Source organism: Erpetoichthys calabaricus, chromosome 12 (genome assembly GCF_900747795.2).
Source record: "Erpetoichthys calabaricus chromosome 12, fErpCal1.3, whole genome shotgun sequence".
Lineage (NCBI taxonomy): Eukaryota > Metazoa > Chordata > Cladistia > Polypteriformes > Polypteridae > Erpetoichthys > Erpetoichthys calabaricus.
This window is the reverse complement of record NC_041405.2, coordinates 17,832,756-17,851,573: the sequence shown is the minus strand read 5'-3', so window position 1 is coordinate 17,851,573 and position 18,818 is coordinate 17,832,756. Positions and strand designations below refer to the sequence as shown.

Genomic DNA, 18,818 nt, shown 5'->3' with positions numbered 1-18,818 from the left:
TGTTTGAATGGACCCTTTTGAAGTTCAGAGTAATCCAGATAACTCCTTTTCCAGTTAGGAGCTGATTTTGGATAGATTTTGATTGAGATGGTAATCTAATCAACAATATAGTTTTTCTATTGACAGAAATTTTTGAATGTATGAGGCATATGTTTCTTAAATAGGAAAGTTAACATTACACAATGCCTGTAATTATGGAAAAAAATGGCAATATTTACTAAATATTCAAATTCCTAATCTTCTTCTTCTTCTTTCTGCTGCTCCCATCAGGGGTTGCCACAGTGAATCATCTCATTGCATAAAATTTTCAAATTCCTAATATTTTTTTTTTCTACTTTCAAGCAATCAACATGTGTGTTATTTTTTTCATCACTGAGGCACTAAATGTGTTCCTTCATGTGGTTTTGGACTGATTGTTATTGTAATTTAATCAATAATATATCTGTCATAATAGTTTTAATAGCCAAGAGATCTAATATTTGTAGATTTCTTCATTCATTTTATTTTCTTCTCTGTGGTCCATTTATCATCTTGTGTGCCTGAAGTAATTAAGAAGGAGACCCTGGAATGAAACAAAGGGTTCAGGCTTTCAGAATTTGTTTTCACGTTCCTCTTCATCCCCTGATAAAGGTCTGTCTATGTCTTTTTGTCACTAGGAGGAATAACAAAGAAACATGCATTCAGAACTTTTATTTAAATGTACATTCCTTAAATAAGTTTGACTATTTTAAACTAAATATGGATATCTGACCTAGTGTTTTTAATGTGATTTATTTTTTTTACTGTTTTTGTTACAGTTATTGAAGTTGTTAGCTCAGACATAATCAATAATACAGATGAGATGTTCTTTGATGAAATTTCCAATAAACTGAAGAAACGTGGTGTTATAATTCAAAAGGCCCAGCTTGACAATGAGTCCGGAAATCTGGTTCTACTCTTTTGTCGAGTCGGCTCAAGAATTGGAAATAACATTACTATGGCACTGAAGAAAGTTTCAAGTAAGTGACATAAAATCACAGATTAAAAAAATAAATCTTATGCAAATGCAGGATAAGGGTCTCAAATAATATGTTTAGTAATATGGAAGTACAGTACTGATTATTTTGCTATAAAATTTATCAGAATTAATATGATATAAAGTATTGCTTTTGCCCTTTTATACTGTGTACTCACCACCCGCACTGAAATATATAATAGACTAGCAAAATACCCGCGCTTCGCAGCGGAGAAGTAGTGTGTTAAAGAGGTTATGTAAACATATATATATACATATACATATATACATATATATACATATCTACATATACATATATATACATATATATATATATACATATACATATCCACATATATATACATATATATATACACATATCAACATATATATATACACATACATATACACACATACATTCACACACACATATGCATATATACATATACACATACATATATATATATACACACATACATACATACATACACACATATATATATATATATATATATATATATATATATATATACACACACAGACACACATATATATATACATATATATATTTACATATCTACATATATATATATATATATATACATATCTACATATATACACATATATATATATATATATATATATATATATACATATCTACATATATATACACATATATATACATATCTACATATATATATATATATATATATATATATATATATATATATATATATATAGAGATACATATATACATACATATATTCACATATATATATATCTATCTACATATCTACATATATATATATATATATATATATATATATATATATATATATATATATATATACAGTGGAACCTCTAGATATGAGTTTAATTCGTTCCAGCACTGAGCTTGTATAGCGAATTTCTCGTATCTAGAACAAACGTCCCCATTGAAAATAATGGAAATCCAGTTAATCCGTTCCGCATCCCAAATATATTAACATAAAAATCAATTTTCCTAACAAATAACACTGATAAATTATATATACTGTACTCTACCTTTAATAAATAACACTGGTAAATAATATAACTGATTATTAAAAGAATCAAAACAGGTGTCCAAAGTGCAGTAGAGCATTCAATAAATCTTTAAATAAATAATCCTTAAAACAGTTGTGAAGTGGAGGTTTAAAGTACATAAGAATAACAATCCTTTAACACGACGTTAAAACGTCAACAGGAAGCAGTCTTCAAAAAACAGATGACAATCCCCGGTGTTTCTTCTCTGTTAGCGTCTCACCTGCTTCTCCCATGCGGGCTCTGCAACAGGCGAGACACTTAATGCAGCTGACCTTCTCTACACCGTCCTGCTTCAGCTGTTTGGCTCGCCTGTTCAGCTACACGCGAGCCTGCACTCGCTCGCTCTCCCGCACCGACTTCCTACTGCTGTGGATTCCTGCCTCCTCCTGCAACCTCCGTTCTCTCTCCTCTCCTCTCCTCTCCTCTCCTCTCCTCTCCTCTCCTCTCCTCTCCTCTCCTCTCCTCTCTTTCTTTTCTTTTACTTCTTCTCCCCCTTAACTGGCTCGCGCTTCTCTATATATGCAGGGAAGACATGGCAGCTGCAGCCCATCAGCCACAGGACAAATCATGGATGTGGGCAGTTTCCCACCTGTGCACTTAGGTGAGAAACGCAGACACCGCAGATCACCCTGCGGCTCGCTACTGCTACCATGCCCCCTCGCTAAGCCGCGAGCTATACCCACAGCCTTGCTCGTGGCTCGTTACGCGAGCCAATGCTCGTATTTAGATCTGAATTTTTCGCTCATACTTTCCTCGTATTTTGAATTTCTCGTATACAGAGGTGATCGTATCTCGAGGTTCCACTGTATATATATATATTTATATATATATAGCCAAATCCCCGCGCTTCACAATGGCGAAGTACTGCTTTTAAATTTTTATTAAGAAGAAAAGTAAACCTTTTTAAACTGAGGGAAAACATACCAATAACAATTTGTTAAGGATCTGTTTTTTTGTGAAGCTGCCCTTACACAGCTTCTCCGCTGTTTTATAAACGAACGCCATATAAGGCCATCCTTTCTCCTTGCTTCGCGGTTTTGTATTGTTTTATTGTTCGTTTATTACGATTGTTATAGTTATTGTGTAGCTATTTGAGACTCCGCGGATTCTCCGGTATTTTTTGTTCGTTTATTACGATTATAGTTATTTATTGATTCTCTTCTTTAGCTGACTGCCTGCTCATATAAGGCGCTCCGCTGTTTTTTTGTGAAGCAGCCTTTACACAGCTTCTCCGCTGTTTTATAAACGAACGCCATATAAGGCCATCCTTTTTCCTTGCTTCGCCAAGGAAGCAGCCTTTTTATTTAATCCACGGGTTCTCTGCTGTTTTATTGTTCGTTTATTACGATTGTTATAGTTCTCTTTGTATGCCATGTTGTCAGTTCAGCACTCCGGTTGTAATATGACCAAGCGGTGCAAGCTTACTGTTGAGAATGCAACATATATTTGTACAGGAGAAAAGCAATCTTGTCTCAAATCAATGGCAACCTTTTGTAGGTCTATGAACTTAATTTAAACTTTAGGTTTACACGGTGGTTTGTTTCCGAAGTACCTGCACTCATGAATATGTCTGTATGCGTCAGTCGCTTCATATTCTTTTCCTACCTTATCAATTGTGTAATGTGTTTTTTGAACAGGTCTGATTCATCGAAGTGATTACTCGTGCTGCGTTCAGTCAGTTCACGTGAGCCGCTCTCTTGTGTGATGTTGCGATGTCCACGGCTTTATTTAATGTTAGCTAAGACCCGGCACTTAAAAGTTTCTTGCTACAGCAATTTTAACTCCATTACAAAGTGATCCAAAGTCTCGTTTATACCTTGTGTCTTCTCATTAAACTTGTATCTCGCGAATATGGTATTGCAAATGGCAGCGGGAGCGTTTCTATAAACTTAATTTAAACTTACGGTTTACACCGTGCTTTGTTTCTGCAGTAGGTGCACTTATGAATATGCTTGTATGCGTCACTCGCTCGCTTCTTATTGTTTCGCTGCCTTCTCAATTGTGTAATGAATGTTTTCTTCACCGCTCTTTGGGGCTCTTCCTTATTTTGTACGTACTGCGTTCACATTCAGTTCACGTGATTACGTGGGAGGCGTGATGACGCGATACGCAACTCCGCCTCCCACGGCCATCGAGCTGCAGTCTATTACAGTATATAGACAAAAAAGAGGTTCCAGTTATGACCATTACGCGTAGAATTTCGAAATGAAACCTGCCTAACTTTTGTAAGTAAGCTGTAAGGAATGAGCCTGCCAAATTTCAGCCTTCCACCTACACGGGAAGTTGGAGAATTAGTGATGAGTGAGTCAGTCAGTGAGTGAGTCAGTGAGGGCTTTGCCTTTTATTAGTATAGATTTTATATATATACAAACATAACAACTGATGAATAAATGCAATTAGCTTCAAACTGAAAAAAATTATTTAAAATATAAGGTCCCACTGGAGGCTGAAAACAAGAATGGTGTCCAAAGGAAGCAGCCTTATCCTTGCAGAACAGCCAGACACGTCCCTGCCTTTTCCAGTTTCACACAATATAACATGTTCTTTGGTCATGGAGAAGACAGAGGTGCTGCTCTTTCAAATGATCAAAATTAACTGGAAAGTCAGTAAATAGGAGTGGTCATTAAAGAATAATTTCAAAAAAGACAATTAGTGTACAGGGGTCTTTTAAAATCTGAAATGCTTCTAATGATATGCCAAAATAGCTGTCTGATAATATTAGAGATTAAGACAACAGCAAACCATATTTTTACATTTAATACATCATATAAAGTTGGATATGTTCTCACCAAGAGTAATGGCAATTAATAAGTTTATTTGGTTTATTTACTTAGAATACATGTCGTTAACTGGTATCAAGTCTAAATAGATTTATACACATTCAGACAAGACTTATATACATTCTGCCTGTGGAGTTTAAAGGCTAAGAGATAGTTTCATAACAAGATCATTCATCTTGAGTCAGATTCAGTTAGATTCAGTCTTGAGTTAATTAATAATGCATCATTTCACTGTTTATTTTTTTTTTACATTTCCACCCATTTAATTTCTGCACATACTTAATGGCGTCAAAGGTTCATGCTATTGCCATTTTTTTAGCACATACAGTGATTAAAGCAACCTTACCTCTAAAATGTTCAAAGATTATTGAAATGAAAATAGCCATAGCTCAGCAATTAGTGATAATATGCAAACACTAAAATTGCATTGTGCATTTTTCACTTTTCACTCACATTTCACTTAAGCACTTTGAGCTACATTATTTGTATGAAATGTGCTATATACTGTAAATAAATGTTGTTGTTGTTGTTTCAACCTGTTATTGTTAATAAACACCAATAAAAAAGGACTTTCAGCCAATGAATCATTCAAAGAGTCAGCATAGAGGCGGAATAGTGTCTCTGTGCCTAAGAATCTACTCTGGTATCTGGAAGTTTGCTGGTTTAAATCTCGTTACTGCCAGAGTGGGTCCTATTCTGTTGGGCCCTTGAGCAAGGCCTTTAACTTGGAAATTGGTCCAGCTGTGCCGTACAGTTGGTCTGGCCCACGAAGGTCATGCAAAAAGGCAATTTCCTCTTTTGAGACTTCTCCCAAGTGCGTCCCAAAGTGCAAACCCAACCATGGGTTCTTCTGTATCTGTATTACTATATATATTCAAATCTAATCTTATATAAAAATGGTAACAGAACCAACATTTCTTTTTCCTAAACTTCTATAATCAAGGCAGTACACCAATTACAATTGATATGGCATCTGTGCAGGGATGACACGCAAAACTGTGGAGGTGCTCCTCTTTTTTTGAACAAACTACCGAGACAAGTAGATGAAGCAGAAACCTTGAGAACCTTTAAGAAGCATCTGACATATTGGAACAGCTCAGCTATTAGCAAAACAAACAGGCCTGATGGACCTAATGGTCTTCTCTCACACTCTTCTATTAATCAATTTTGTTTTTTATTTGTCACTTTCTATCTCTCAGTCTTTAAGACTTACAACAGAAACTTTTACATTTGCTAGTAATAGAATATTTCATGAGGTGATAGAAAAGGCTCATTGAAAGTCCCTGTGAGTCCGTGGAATGTTCTGCATTAAGGGCCTGTTGTGCACAGTTCCCTCCATTCCTCTTGCAAATGGCACTGTTGTTAAAAATTAAATTATAAACTTGCCTCAATAATTGAACATATTATTACAATGGTAACAACAAGCTCATTTTGTTAGTCATAATCAGACTTTTCCAATTTCCCATGATATGCTCAGTGCAGTTTCTTATACAGAACAATATTTTATTTTTGGAATATGTGAAATTTTCCTTACGCCTGCCATTGTTACACTGATTTTCCTTTGCTTGGTCAGACCCTTGGACCCTGCAGGGCTCTTGTCTTCACTTTTGCTTAGGGATGCACATGTGCAGCCTGATCTTTTCAGTTCCACGTGGGGGCTTGAAGCCTGTTCTTCTTTTAAGGGATCCAGTGTTTTTTTTTTGTAACACAATTTACAGGGTACCTTAAATCATATCATTAATAATTTTTTTTTGTGATCATTCTTTATTACACACTTGACTAGACATAAAATACAAGAAATTTGACCATGAAGACAAAAAATACACTCTAAAAAGAGAAAAAGGGCTCTTTTTGATTTAAGGTAATTTTAGTAGTTGTAATGAACTATATTAATATGTTTGTTCACCTAACGTAATTTTTTGCTTTACTTCAAATTGAAAAACCTTGCTGTCGCTTAATGTAACTTCTTCTATTAAGTCTAAAGCAAAAAATCGCTTTGGAGACCTTGCCTGCTCCGACCCCTGTGATATCACGTCCGGGCTCGCACCAATGGCAGAAGACCTACATGAGCCCGACCCCTTTGACATCACTTCCTGTCTCCCCCTTTAAAAGCCTCCACCTTTTCTCTATTCCCTCAGTTCTGTTTGGACTCGGTTTTGTGCACATCAGTGCTGTATTATTTTGAAAAGCAACTTTGCAGCCAGGAAACCAAATTATACGGGTGGCTGCCCCAAACCTTTATATGACTCTGTCTCGAGTTTGTGACTATATATATAGAATTTAAGTTGGCATTACAGTGAATACAACAATGGACAAAATTTTTATTTGAGTTCATCCATCCATTATCCAACCCGCTATATCCTAAATACAGGGTGACGGGGGTCTACTGGATCCAATCCCAGCCAACACAGGGCGCAAGGCAGGAAACAAACCCCGGGCAGGGTGCCTGCCCACCGCAGTTAATTTGAGTTTTTAAAGAAATTTGGTTTGAAATAAATACATTTTTTGCTTTTATTCAAGTTTTTGAAAAGGTTAAAACAAGCTCAAATGAATTAAGTTTACTCGAATACTTTTTAATATTTGAAAGAAATCAATTAAATTGCTTGTTACCTTGTGAAGTAATTTATTTAGGTTGATCCAACAAAACATTTTTTACAGTAAAATAATAAAATATGACCCCCTATAAACTCCCATACTGTATATAGTATCAGCCATTTCTTCTTGTTGAGCATTTGATTTTGATGCTGAGATAAACTTTTCATTTCGTCTTTTGGTAATTATATATATATACTATCTCCGTGTGGTCTTCGGGACAAAAAACAACCAAAGACTCTGTAGCAATTTTACTACATTGGTGAACTTGAAGAGGTGCCAGCTAAGTGTGCCAGGACAGGTCATTTTTTGTCCAAGACAGACATGTAGTCGAGTGGAGCTGTGGCACAGATTGAGCGGGACATGCTGGAACCTGTCTCAGGCCCAACGTATGGCCGCTCATTGTATGAACTTACAACATGCATGTACCACACAGCTGACAGAACAGCTCCTTGGCTTGAATGAGAAGTGATGTGAATGCAAGCACTGACAAAATTTTAAAGTGCATTCATGCATCATGTAGTAGCTGTAGTTGAGCACGAGCAGTGCAGACTGTTCCATACACACATGCACACACACACACACACGCACACACACACACAGGTCTTTTGTTTATATATGTCTAATGACTAAATATTATATTGATAGGTCTTCAACTTGTATGATGTTTTAATAGCATTATTTGGATTGCATTTTATCACCACTGGTGCTGGTACCAGCAGACCCCCGTGACCCTGTGTTCGGATTCAGCGGGTTGGAAAATGGATGGATGGATGGATGGTGCTGGTACACTATAAATTGTGATACCAAATGGTTTTTGCCGTCTCCTTCTTTACTCCATCTCATTCCTGCTCACTTGTGGTCAGAGGTAACACCATCTGCTCTCAGTTACCCAAAATTCAATCTAATCCAGGATCCTTCCCAAGTCTCAGTCTTGCCATGTTCCAAGGCCAATGGGTTTAGGTAGTGGGGTGGGTCTCGTACATGCCGGTCGATATGTTTTTTTTTTTTTTTATTGTCTCTCTCACACTCAATAACACACTTGCACACTCTCTAAACCTTGTCCTTTGGATGCCTCCACTCTATTTGTCACTACCTCCCAAGTCGCTCTTCAATGCTCTGAAGATCAAATTCTGTTCTGTCATTTAGTGAGAAGCCAAGCAAAATGACACCTTTTATTGGCTAAGTAAAAAGATTACAATATGCAAGCTTTCGAGGCAATCTCAGGCCCCTTCTTCAGACAAGTTGTAATGTCATTTAACATGTACCTGATGCACGTAAGGTTCTTATATTTATGCTCATTCATTGTAACAGTTTAAAAGCTTTGAGGTCTTATCTTTTAGGTTGACTACATGCTCAACTGACAAGATAAATGGATTTAAATCCCAAATGATAGGTATCAGTTATTACTTTTAATTAATATGTTGAGATTAAATTTTATTTAAAAACACAAATATGTTTTCTTAAATGTTAAATGAGGTTTCAATTCTTTTTGCTCTTGTGCAGTACTTAAAGGAGGTCATGTAGATATCTACCCACAGCAGTCCGCAGTTTTATCTTCCATTTTCTGTTGGTTTCTGCCATGAAATGTTTGATCTTTGTAGTGCTGCCTCTGGGCTTTTCTGCTTCAGCTTTTAGAAATCAGTTTAGATAGTGTCATAATATGTTTTGTTATTAAGTTTAATGTCTCTGTCTCTGTACACATTATTATGGATTCATTCATACAGGCAGACCAAAATGGTACACAGGGGCTCAGCATTTAGAATTGCCGAGCCAAGCACAGGACTAGAGAGCCAAAGACAACTGGACAATTGAATAGTCAGCCTAAAGACAGACTAGTATATTTCTGTCTTCTGTCAGCACAAAATCCTCTTTCCTTGTTGGGAGAATGAGAACTGCATGTAGGCATTGTGCTATTCCTGTCTTTTTGAAGGTGGGGTTTGAGTCCTTTCCTGTCCTTGTTTGGATCCAGAGAAGGAGCCTGCACGTGGAGCAACTAGTATATAAGAATGGACCTATGGCCAACACACTTTGAAGCTAACGGGCGGAAGATTATGTCCTCCGTCCGGAAAATCCTTTCAGCGTGGCGACAAAAGATGGCAGACTGCGTTGGTCAAGACACCCACATGCTTGATAGAGTCTGTCATAAGCTTCCCGTCTGTAATACCGCGTGAAACCGTCAGTAAAGTGAGCTAAATTATCCTCTATACTTCTCATGTAATCTTGTAACCGTCATATTGCATGCTGGGGGGGGGGGGTGGGGGATAATACCTTTTTAATTTATAATTATTTAAATTCAGGTTAATTAAAATGCCGCAATTGAAAAGAACACATATCCAGAGAGCTAATACCTCTTAAGGAAACAGATGGTTTACTTAAAAATGAATAAGCATGAATTCTTTTAATGCAAACTCTTCTATTAATTAAATAATATTTTCTTTGTTTGCAGATAACAAGAAGATCATTCTGGTTGTTATGCATCAAACCACTAACCTGGATCATGTAGTAGCCGACAGCGGCCAGTATGTGGGAAAGAAAAATGTGGTGTCCACAGTCGATTATCTGTTCCATGAAACTATTAGCTTACCAAATTGTCTCTTTAATAAGGAGACTTTACAAAAAGTTGTCAATATTATAAGTAGGTTTAAGTGAACAAAACAGAATTAAGTGTTGTTATCTAGAGAAACACATTTTCTTGGCATCATTTCATCATGCAATATGTACGGCCACATTGCCTATTGACTCTGTGTGACTTGACTTATCACTGCCTGGGCCCTGAATGAAGTGCGTCCTTTGTGAAATGGTGTGATGGTTTTGTAAAGTGCTTCTTGAGAGGAAAGAAGGATGGATAGAGAGAAACGTCTTGTGAAATGTACTTTGTGTCATTAAATACTTAGATATGTTCTTCATTTTATGTATTCTCAAATGAAGAATGAATGTATTCAATTTGGAGTTGTATAAAAATAAACCAAATATCAGACTGTAGACTATGTTCTACAGATCTTTCTAAACTAATTATAAATAGTGTAGAATGAGGATTGTCTGTCAATGCTGATTATGCCAAGTAATAAACTCCCGTGACAACTGTGACTGTGTAACTGTGACACACCTAAACAGAGCTCAGTGCAGTTGACATTACAAGTCAGATCACAGCCTGGGTCCTCATTGCCTGGAATGTCCCCTGGAATGTTCTAATAGAAGCTCCACCATGATCACAAAGATACTGTTTAATTATTATATATACTATTTAATTGATAGTAGGAGGCCAGAGGTTAGAACAGACAATCTTCTACAGCTTCAGATTCTTTTCTTTTAGCTTGGTTTTCTATATCTTCTCTATACTGTATGCACGATGAAGTAGAGAGCTGTGAGACAAATCAAACTTGTGTCTACTTTTACTTGGGCCTTTCTGTTGACCAGCTACAATAATCACGTTACTGAGTAAGTCCATGTGTAGCAACAGTATACACAATATTTACATTTTGTTGCAATAAAAGGTACCGCTTAAGTAGATTTGTTATGTGTTCTTACTCTGCTACTGATCAGTTTCACATTCAGGCATTTAAAGGGGGTAGAATATGTTTTAACAGTTTAAGATAAAGTCTTAGAAGAATTAATATTCTGATAGTCATCTAACATGGAAATGATTAATATATTCTCGAGTTAAGCTACATTTGGTCCTTTAATGTCATGCTTTGCATGCTTTCCACTTCTTTATCCTTCCTACTATGCCAGTCACAGTGTTGGAGCCTCCTGTTCACACCACCTCTTCCATTTCATCTGATCTACCGCTATCTTCATCATTTCTCTTAAGTTCACTTACTTTCTGCCCTCATTCTTTTTCCATTGCCAGTCTTCTTCTGCTGTTGTTCTTCAGTTTCTTCCCCAAGTGGTTTCATTCCAACTTCTGCCCTGATTTTATTTCATTCCTTATTGGATCCTTCCTAGTCCTTTCAACTGTGCAATTTAAGAATTTCATTTTAGCTGCTGGACTGCACTTATGTGTTTGCTTCTGACTCTTGCAATTGTATGCCAGTATGGGTACAGAAACAGAACTGAACTGAGTGCCAGCGTCCACACAGCCTCACCACATGGATTTCCCTGACCACTTTGCCACCTTCTCTACAAACTGGTATCAACTTGATTCTTCTCTCTCTGATATCTTCAATATACTTTGGTTTTCTCTTTTTATTTTTAATTTACTCTCTCCCAGGGTCCCTTATACAATTGTGGGTGCAGGTGCCATGATGGTGATGTATAGAGAGTTAACGTGGAAACTTACTGAAATGACCGCTTCTGCACATGAATGGACAGTCAGTCCATTTCCCTATTAACTCTCTGGGAGTCCTCGTCTTCGCTGCCACACACACTGACGCCCACCAAACCTGAGCGGCACTGTTTTTGTTTTACAAACCAACACACACAGCCACGGACCCCTTACTCACATCAGCACATGAAGACTGACTATAGTTGGGTATGTGAAATTTAGGATGTGGAATAAAATAAGAAGAACGAAGATAACTGAATTATTGACCAATTAAAATTTTTAACATAACTGTGAATTATCGACCAATTCATCAACTCATATTTCCCCATTAAAGGATTCATCAGCTCATCTACAGAGCTGGAGGTAGAAAAGGAGAAAGAATCATTGATTATATAAAATACACCACAGGGTTTAATTATGTGGCCTGGACTGGACAAGTGCTGAATTCACCACAGATCACAAGCTGGTTCACTTGCTTGTAACCAATGTCAAGTTTAGAAGAGAACTGAGGGAGAAAATTAAGAGATATGAAAAAGTTAAAATGACAGAATTGGAGGAGAAAGAAACAAAGGAAGCATGCATTTCAATGCTAGAAAAATAATTAGGAAGTTTGGAGAATAGCAAGGGAATATAAAGGCAAATTGAAGAAACATAAATGATGTCCTAATGAAATATGAAGTTGTGCATAGAGAGTGAACATGAAATGGAAACAAACAACATAGTGGATAAATAAGGTGATGGATATTATTAGAAAGAAGAAACTTGCTTGGAAAAAATAAACAGAAAATAAAGTTGAAACATTAGAGACAAGAATGTAAGATTAAGAAATGAAGTCAAGAAAGTCATAAAATAAACAAAAGCAAAATGTTCAGAAAAGTTTACAGTCACAATAGAATATTTTTAGGAAGAAACAAAAGAATTTTGGGAAATTTTTGAAAGACTGAGAAACAAAATACAAAAAACAATTTAAGGCAATCAATGACAACAGCAGGCTAGCGATGCACATGGGAAGTGGGCTGAAGATTATTTTTCATAACGAAATCTGAAGAAACCTAGAAAAAAAAAACAAGTATGGATAATAAAACAGTCATGTGGAAAAGTAAGTACACCTATGAATTTTTTTTCCTCTCTCTCTTTCTCTTTTTTCTTTTTTAGTAAATGTAGACATATCACAGTTTGGTCTTCATGTAAACAGTATCTTTTAATAAAGAGGATGTAATTAAAAAATAAAATAATGAAATTTTGACTTTGCAATAATTTATTCTGTGAAAGAAAAAGGATATGCCATTTTCATCTGTAGAAAAAGCAGGTCCCACTTGGCTGTGATTGCTGGGAGGTATTATCTGCAAAATGGAAAATGCACATTAAAATTATAAGAAGAAATGCAATATCTCTTTTGCCATTTATTTTTCAAAGTTTATGAAATGTTGCAAAAATTAAAAATAAAATGAAATAACACCATTTCCAGTTTCATTTTCCACGGTGTGTCAGTGTCATAATTAAAATGAAAATGCATTCCCCACTTTATATTTCCTTTATCTTCATGACATGTATAATGACTGCTAAAATTAAAGTGAAAGGTCAAATTTTTCTTCATATTTTCTTCTCCATTGGGGTTGCAGTACACAGGTGACAAAATAAAAAACAAAACTCAAAATGGATAAATTAATCACAAAGTCCCCGTTTGGATATTCATTTTCAGCCTGAACAGCAATGAAGCTGCAAAAATTAAAAGCCAAATGCAAAGAAGTGCTGGTGCCACCTACTGTTCATTGAATTTTCATTTTTTTACTTTGCATGCAAATACACTACAATTAGTGTAGGTCAATGGGCGGGGCTAAATCTTCAACATGTGACTGATGTGTTGCGCAAGAAATTTCTTTTTAAGTGTCAAAATGATTAAATCATTAAAGTCATATTTCTTGATGGAATCATTTGTTGTAGTGACTTGATATTTTAGGAGAGTGAGACAAGAATGAAGAGTGTGGAATGTGTTTAAAGTTAAAGTTTTGTAATAAACTTTAAAGATTGATGAGCTATAGAAATTAAAGGGGATCCCAATCTTTTTTTGGAGCTTGAATGAATGTTTTTTTTAAAGTGACCTGGGTTAATTTAATTTTACATAATTAATTAACAGGCATGCTCATCACGATGAAGGTAATTTTATAGAAATGATTATCTGATCACATACACATACAAATATAAAGATAATAATATAAAAATAATGCAATTCAAAAACAATTCTGTGCCTACAGTATTCCATATTATGGAATAATTTTTTTTGGAATAATATGTTTCATACTTTCTAGAATAGTCAGAAAATTGATTGTTTTTTTTTCTTTTACTTTTTCTTTTGTGTGTGTGTGTGTATAAATATGAATTTAAATGATAGATAATAGATTTCATATTTGTAACTCATATATTTCTAAATGATGTGGATTGAAAAAGAAAAATAAATGTTATAAATGATGGAAAAAGAAGCATGAATTAAATGAAAATTACAGATTATGGAAGGCCGTCATGGTGAATAATCACCTTATTTTGAAATGTAATGAAAATAAAGTAAAAAGAAAAAAAAATGACTATTGTATCACGTTATACCAATAAACAGCCACGCTGGCGATCGAACAAAAGCGCCATGTACTACAGGAGGAGGAGGTGAAAATTGTAGACGGGGCACTGGTGTAAATTGGAGGGGTTTGGGGGCTTAGCAGTCTGTCCCAGGTGGTACTTTTTAATAAACTTTATTACTAGACTTTTAACACTTTTTTGACAGTTGTTTTTGGTAAGGCTTTGGCAAGGTAATGTTTGTTATTTATGTCAAAATGACACAATTTTTAATGTTTAAGGACTAATAAAAATACATATGTCGTAAAGTTCTCGTCCTGATTTTCGTCCTGGTCGCGGAACAGTGGACCAGCTCTATACCCTTAGAAGAGTACTGGATGGTGCATGGGAGTTCGCCCAACCAGTCTGTTTTGTGGACTTGGAAAAGGCGTTCGACCGTGTCCCTCGGGGAATCCTGTGGAGGGTACTCCGAGAGTATGGGGTACCGGCCCCCCTGATAAGGGCTGTTCGGTCCCTGTACAACCGGTGTCAGAGCTTGGTCCGCATTGCTGGCAGTAAGTCAAACCAGTTTCCAGTGAGAGTTGCACTCCACCAGGGCTGCCCTTTGTCACCGATTCTGTTCATAACTTTTATGGACAGAATTTCTAGGCGCAGCCAGGGTGTTGAGGGGGTCCAGTTTGGTGGACTCAGGATTGGGTCACTGCTTTTTGCAGATGATGTTGTCCTGTTTGCTTCATCAGGCCGTGATCTTCAGCTCTCTCTGGATCGGTTCGCAGCTGAGTGTGAAGTGGCTGGGATGGGAATCAGCACCTCCAAATCCGAGACCATGGTCCTCAGCCGGAAAAGGGTGGAGTGCCCTCTGGGAGCGAGATCCTGCCTCAAGTGGAGGAGTTCAAGTATCTCGGGGTCTTGTTCACGAGTGAGGGAAGAATGGAGTGTGAGATCGACAGGCGGATCGGTGCTGCATCTGCAGTAATGCGGGCTCTGCATCAGTCTGTTGTGGTGAAAAAGGAGCTGAGCCATAAGGCAAAGCTCTCAATTTACCAGTCGATCTATGTTCCTACCCTCACCTATGGTCATGAGCTATGGGTAGTGACCGAAAGAACGAAATCGCGAATACAAGCGGCTGAAATGAGTTTCCTCCGCAGGGTGTCTGGGCTTTCCCTTAAAGATAGGGTGAGAAGCTCAGTCATCCGGGAGGGGCTCAGAGTAGAGCCGCTGCTCCTCCACATCGAGAGGAGTCAGATGAGGTGGCTCGGGCATCTGATCAGGATGACTCCTGGACACCTCCCTGGTGAGGTGTTCCGGGCACGTCCAACCGGGAGGAGGCCCGGGAGAAGACCCAGGACATGCTGGAGGGACTATGTCTCTCGACTGGCCTGGGAACGCCTTGGGATTCTCCCTGAAGAGCTAGAAGTGGCCGGGGAGAGGGAAGTCTGGGTATCTGTGCTCAAACTGCTGCCCCCGTGACCCGACCTCGGATAAGCGGGAGACAATGGATGGATGGATAAATTCTGATTTTTGTCATGTTAAATATTTGAATTATATGGCATATTACTTACCTCAGAAATACAATTATGCGTGGTCCGAATTTTGTGAGACAGTCTCGCGGTGAAGCTCGCAGTACAGAGATGAAAAGATCAACATCACCTGACTTAACTGCGAAGAATTGTAGGAAACTGAGGCGCAAAGCATTTGCACAGATCGGGCAGGCAGTGTGCACATGCACTTTTGAATCGGGTTTCGAAAGAGAAAAAGCGATCAAGAAAACACACCTGGAAACTGTACGTAAAGCCTTAGTTCTACTTATGGACCTGTGTTAATTAAAATATATCTGCATGATGAGAACTTGAAAATGAAAATACAAAGCGGAAAATGTTCTGTTCAGACAGAAAATGAATATCCAAATGGAGACTTTGTGATTTATTTATCCATTTTGAGTTTTTGTTAAAATTTTGTCACATATGTATTACAAGCTCAAAGGAAGAGTAAATATGAAGAAGATATTGAATTTTCTTTTCAGTAGTTATTATACATGTCATGAAGGAAAATGCAAATCTAAAGCAAAGGATTGCATTTTCATTTTAATTATGACAATGATACATCAAGACAGGTATGGAAAATTAACAGATAAAAGGGAAAATACAACGATAAAAGGGTGATTTAATTTTATTTTTAACATTTTCACAAATGTCTCTTTTGTGTGGAAAATTTAAAGTGCAAATGGTGTCATTTCATTTTATTTAATCTGTACAGTATCTTTGCACATAGACTTTGCATTTTCATCTTATAATTGTTATTTGCATTTCCTTTTTGCTGATAATACATCCCAGCTATCAGAGCCAAGGGGGGACTTGCCTTTTCTACAGATGAAAATGGCATATCCTTTTATTTTTCACAGAACAAATTATTTCAAAGTCAAAATTTCATTGTTTTATTTCTTAACTACATCCCCTTTATCAAAAGAAACTGGTTTAAAGGTAGACCAAACTGTGATATGTTCACATTTGCTAAAAAAGAAAAAAAAAACACCAAACATTTCATAGGTGTACTTACATACACTTCACTGTCTAGTTGTGTGTATTAGGACTTTGTTTATGTTTCTTTAACATACATTTATTTTTCCTTTGCTATTCTCCAAACTTACTAATTGTTTTTCCAGCAATGAAATAAATGCTTCCTTTTTCTTTCTCTTAAAATTCTGTTGTTTTACCCTTTTCATATCTCTTTATTTTCTCCCTCAGTTCTTTTCCAAACTTGATATCAGTTACAAGTAAGTGAAAGAACTTGTGATCTGTGGTGAATTCAGAACTTGTCCAATGCAGACAGCATGATTAAGCCCTGTAGTGTAAGTTATATTAACAATCTCCTGATTACCAACACAAAGTCTGTCACCCTTAGAGCATTGCCTGGTAACTGAGACAAGGATGACCAAGAGACACTGACTTGTGGAACCATCCTTTGTGCAGGAGATGTGACACTCATCAGCACTATGAAGAAGTCCTGTCAGTCTCAGCCTCCTTCATGGTGTCTTAACAACAAAACGTTTCAGGGTTATCAGGAGTTTAAAAGGGAGAAAGAAAGGAGTCACTAGAATAGCAGGAAAAATGTCAGATACATTTTAGATGAAAGATGGATGTCAGTAACACACTCATTAAATCCAAAGCTTTTTATCATATACTGTATATGGAAGTAACTGTGAAGAAGAGTAAGCAAATAGATAAAAAGATTAGGATTGCTATTTGGAATATAAATCTGATTTAAATGCAAGGATTGTCAAGTACAAGAAATATTGATAGTCTGGATGAAGTAACCTACAAAAATGGAAGTGGAACTGAATACAAAGAAAAGTAAAGTCATGAAAATCAGTACAAATGTGGAGTCGTAGATGAACAAGTAATAGTTGTATGTAATGGCAAGGAGCTGCATGGAGCAAGTGACATATGAATACCTGGGGACACTGATGACAAGTGATGGGGTGACCAACAATGAACTGAAGGGAGGATTTAAATGGTGAACCACATCTTTTACGAAATGAACAACACAGCGCTTGGTAGGAGAGACTAGACTGGAAAACTTAAATCCACTGTTCAGTTCTGTTTATGTACCCACCCTGACAAACAATGGCAAGCAGCTGAAATGAAATTCTTAAAGTTATGAAAGCTGGGAAGGTTCGGATAAGGAATGAAATAAATCAGGGGAGAAGTTGGAATGAAATCACTTGGGGAGAAAACCGAAGAACAACAGTGGAAGGGGACTGGCAAAGGAAATAGAATGAGGGCAGAAAGTAAGTGAACTTAAGAGAAACGATGAAGATGACGGTAAAGCTGATGAAATGGAAGAGGTGGAGAGAACAGGAGGCCCCAATACCGAGACTAGCATTATGGAAAGGATAAAGAAGAGGAAGTAAACAAAGCATAACATTAATAGACAAAATGTAATGCAGCGCAAGAACATATTCATCACTTGCATGTTACATGACTAACAAAATATAAAGTCTTCTTTATTTTTATCTTAAACTGCTCTCTCAAGTAAAAGCAGGTACACATTTGATTTGTCTCACAGCTCTATACTTCATTTTGTGTATGGAGATGATATTGGAAGCCAAGCTAAGAGAAGAGAATCTGCAGCTGTGGAAGATGTCTGTTCTCATCTCAGACCTCCAATTACATGATAAACAGTTCAGTATCTTTGTGGTCAAAGTGGAGCTTCTATTAAGATTTGTGCTCAGACTTTTATCAGACTTGTAATGTCAACTGCACTGAGCTCTGTTTAGGTGTGTCACAGCAAAGGGGCTTATTACTTGTGAATTACCCCTTGGGATTAATAAAGTATCTATCTATCTATCTATCTATCTATCTATCTATCTATCTATCTATCTATCTATCTATCTATCTATCTATCTGTCTGTCTGTCTGTCTGTCTGTCTGTCTGTCTGTCTGTCTGTCTGTCTGTCTGTCTGTCTGTCTGTCTGTCTGTCTGTCTATCTATCTATCTATCTATCTATCTATCTATTTATAATTAGTTTAGAATGATCTGTAGAAGATAGCTT

General features: G+C 36.8%; 1 protein-coding gene across 1 annotated transcript in view; it reads left to right on the top strand.

The window, feature by feature from the left end:
• The window catches only part of LOC114662320 (DNA ligase 1-like), a 43,853-nt gene extending 32,911 nt beyond the window's left edge, over positions 1 to 10,942 (top strand). The window contains exons 9-10 of the mRNA XM_028815717.2: positions 798 to 998; positions 9,881 to 10,942. Of these exons, the coding sequence (XP_028671550.2) occupies positions 798 to 998; positions 9,881 to 10,083 (404 nt within the window). The 3' untranslated portion in view covers positions 10,084 to 10,942. The remainder of the gene's footprint in view (positions 1 to 797; positions 999 to 9,880) is intronic.
• Positions 10,943 to 18,818: the final 7,876 nt, after the last annotated feature.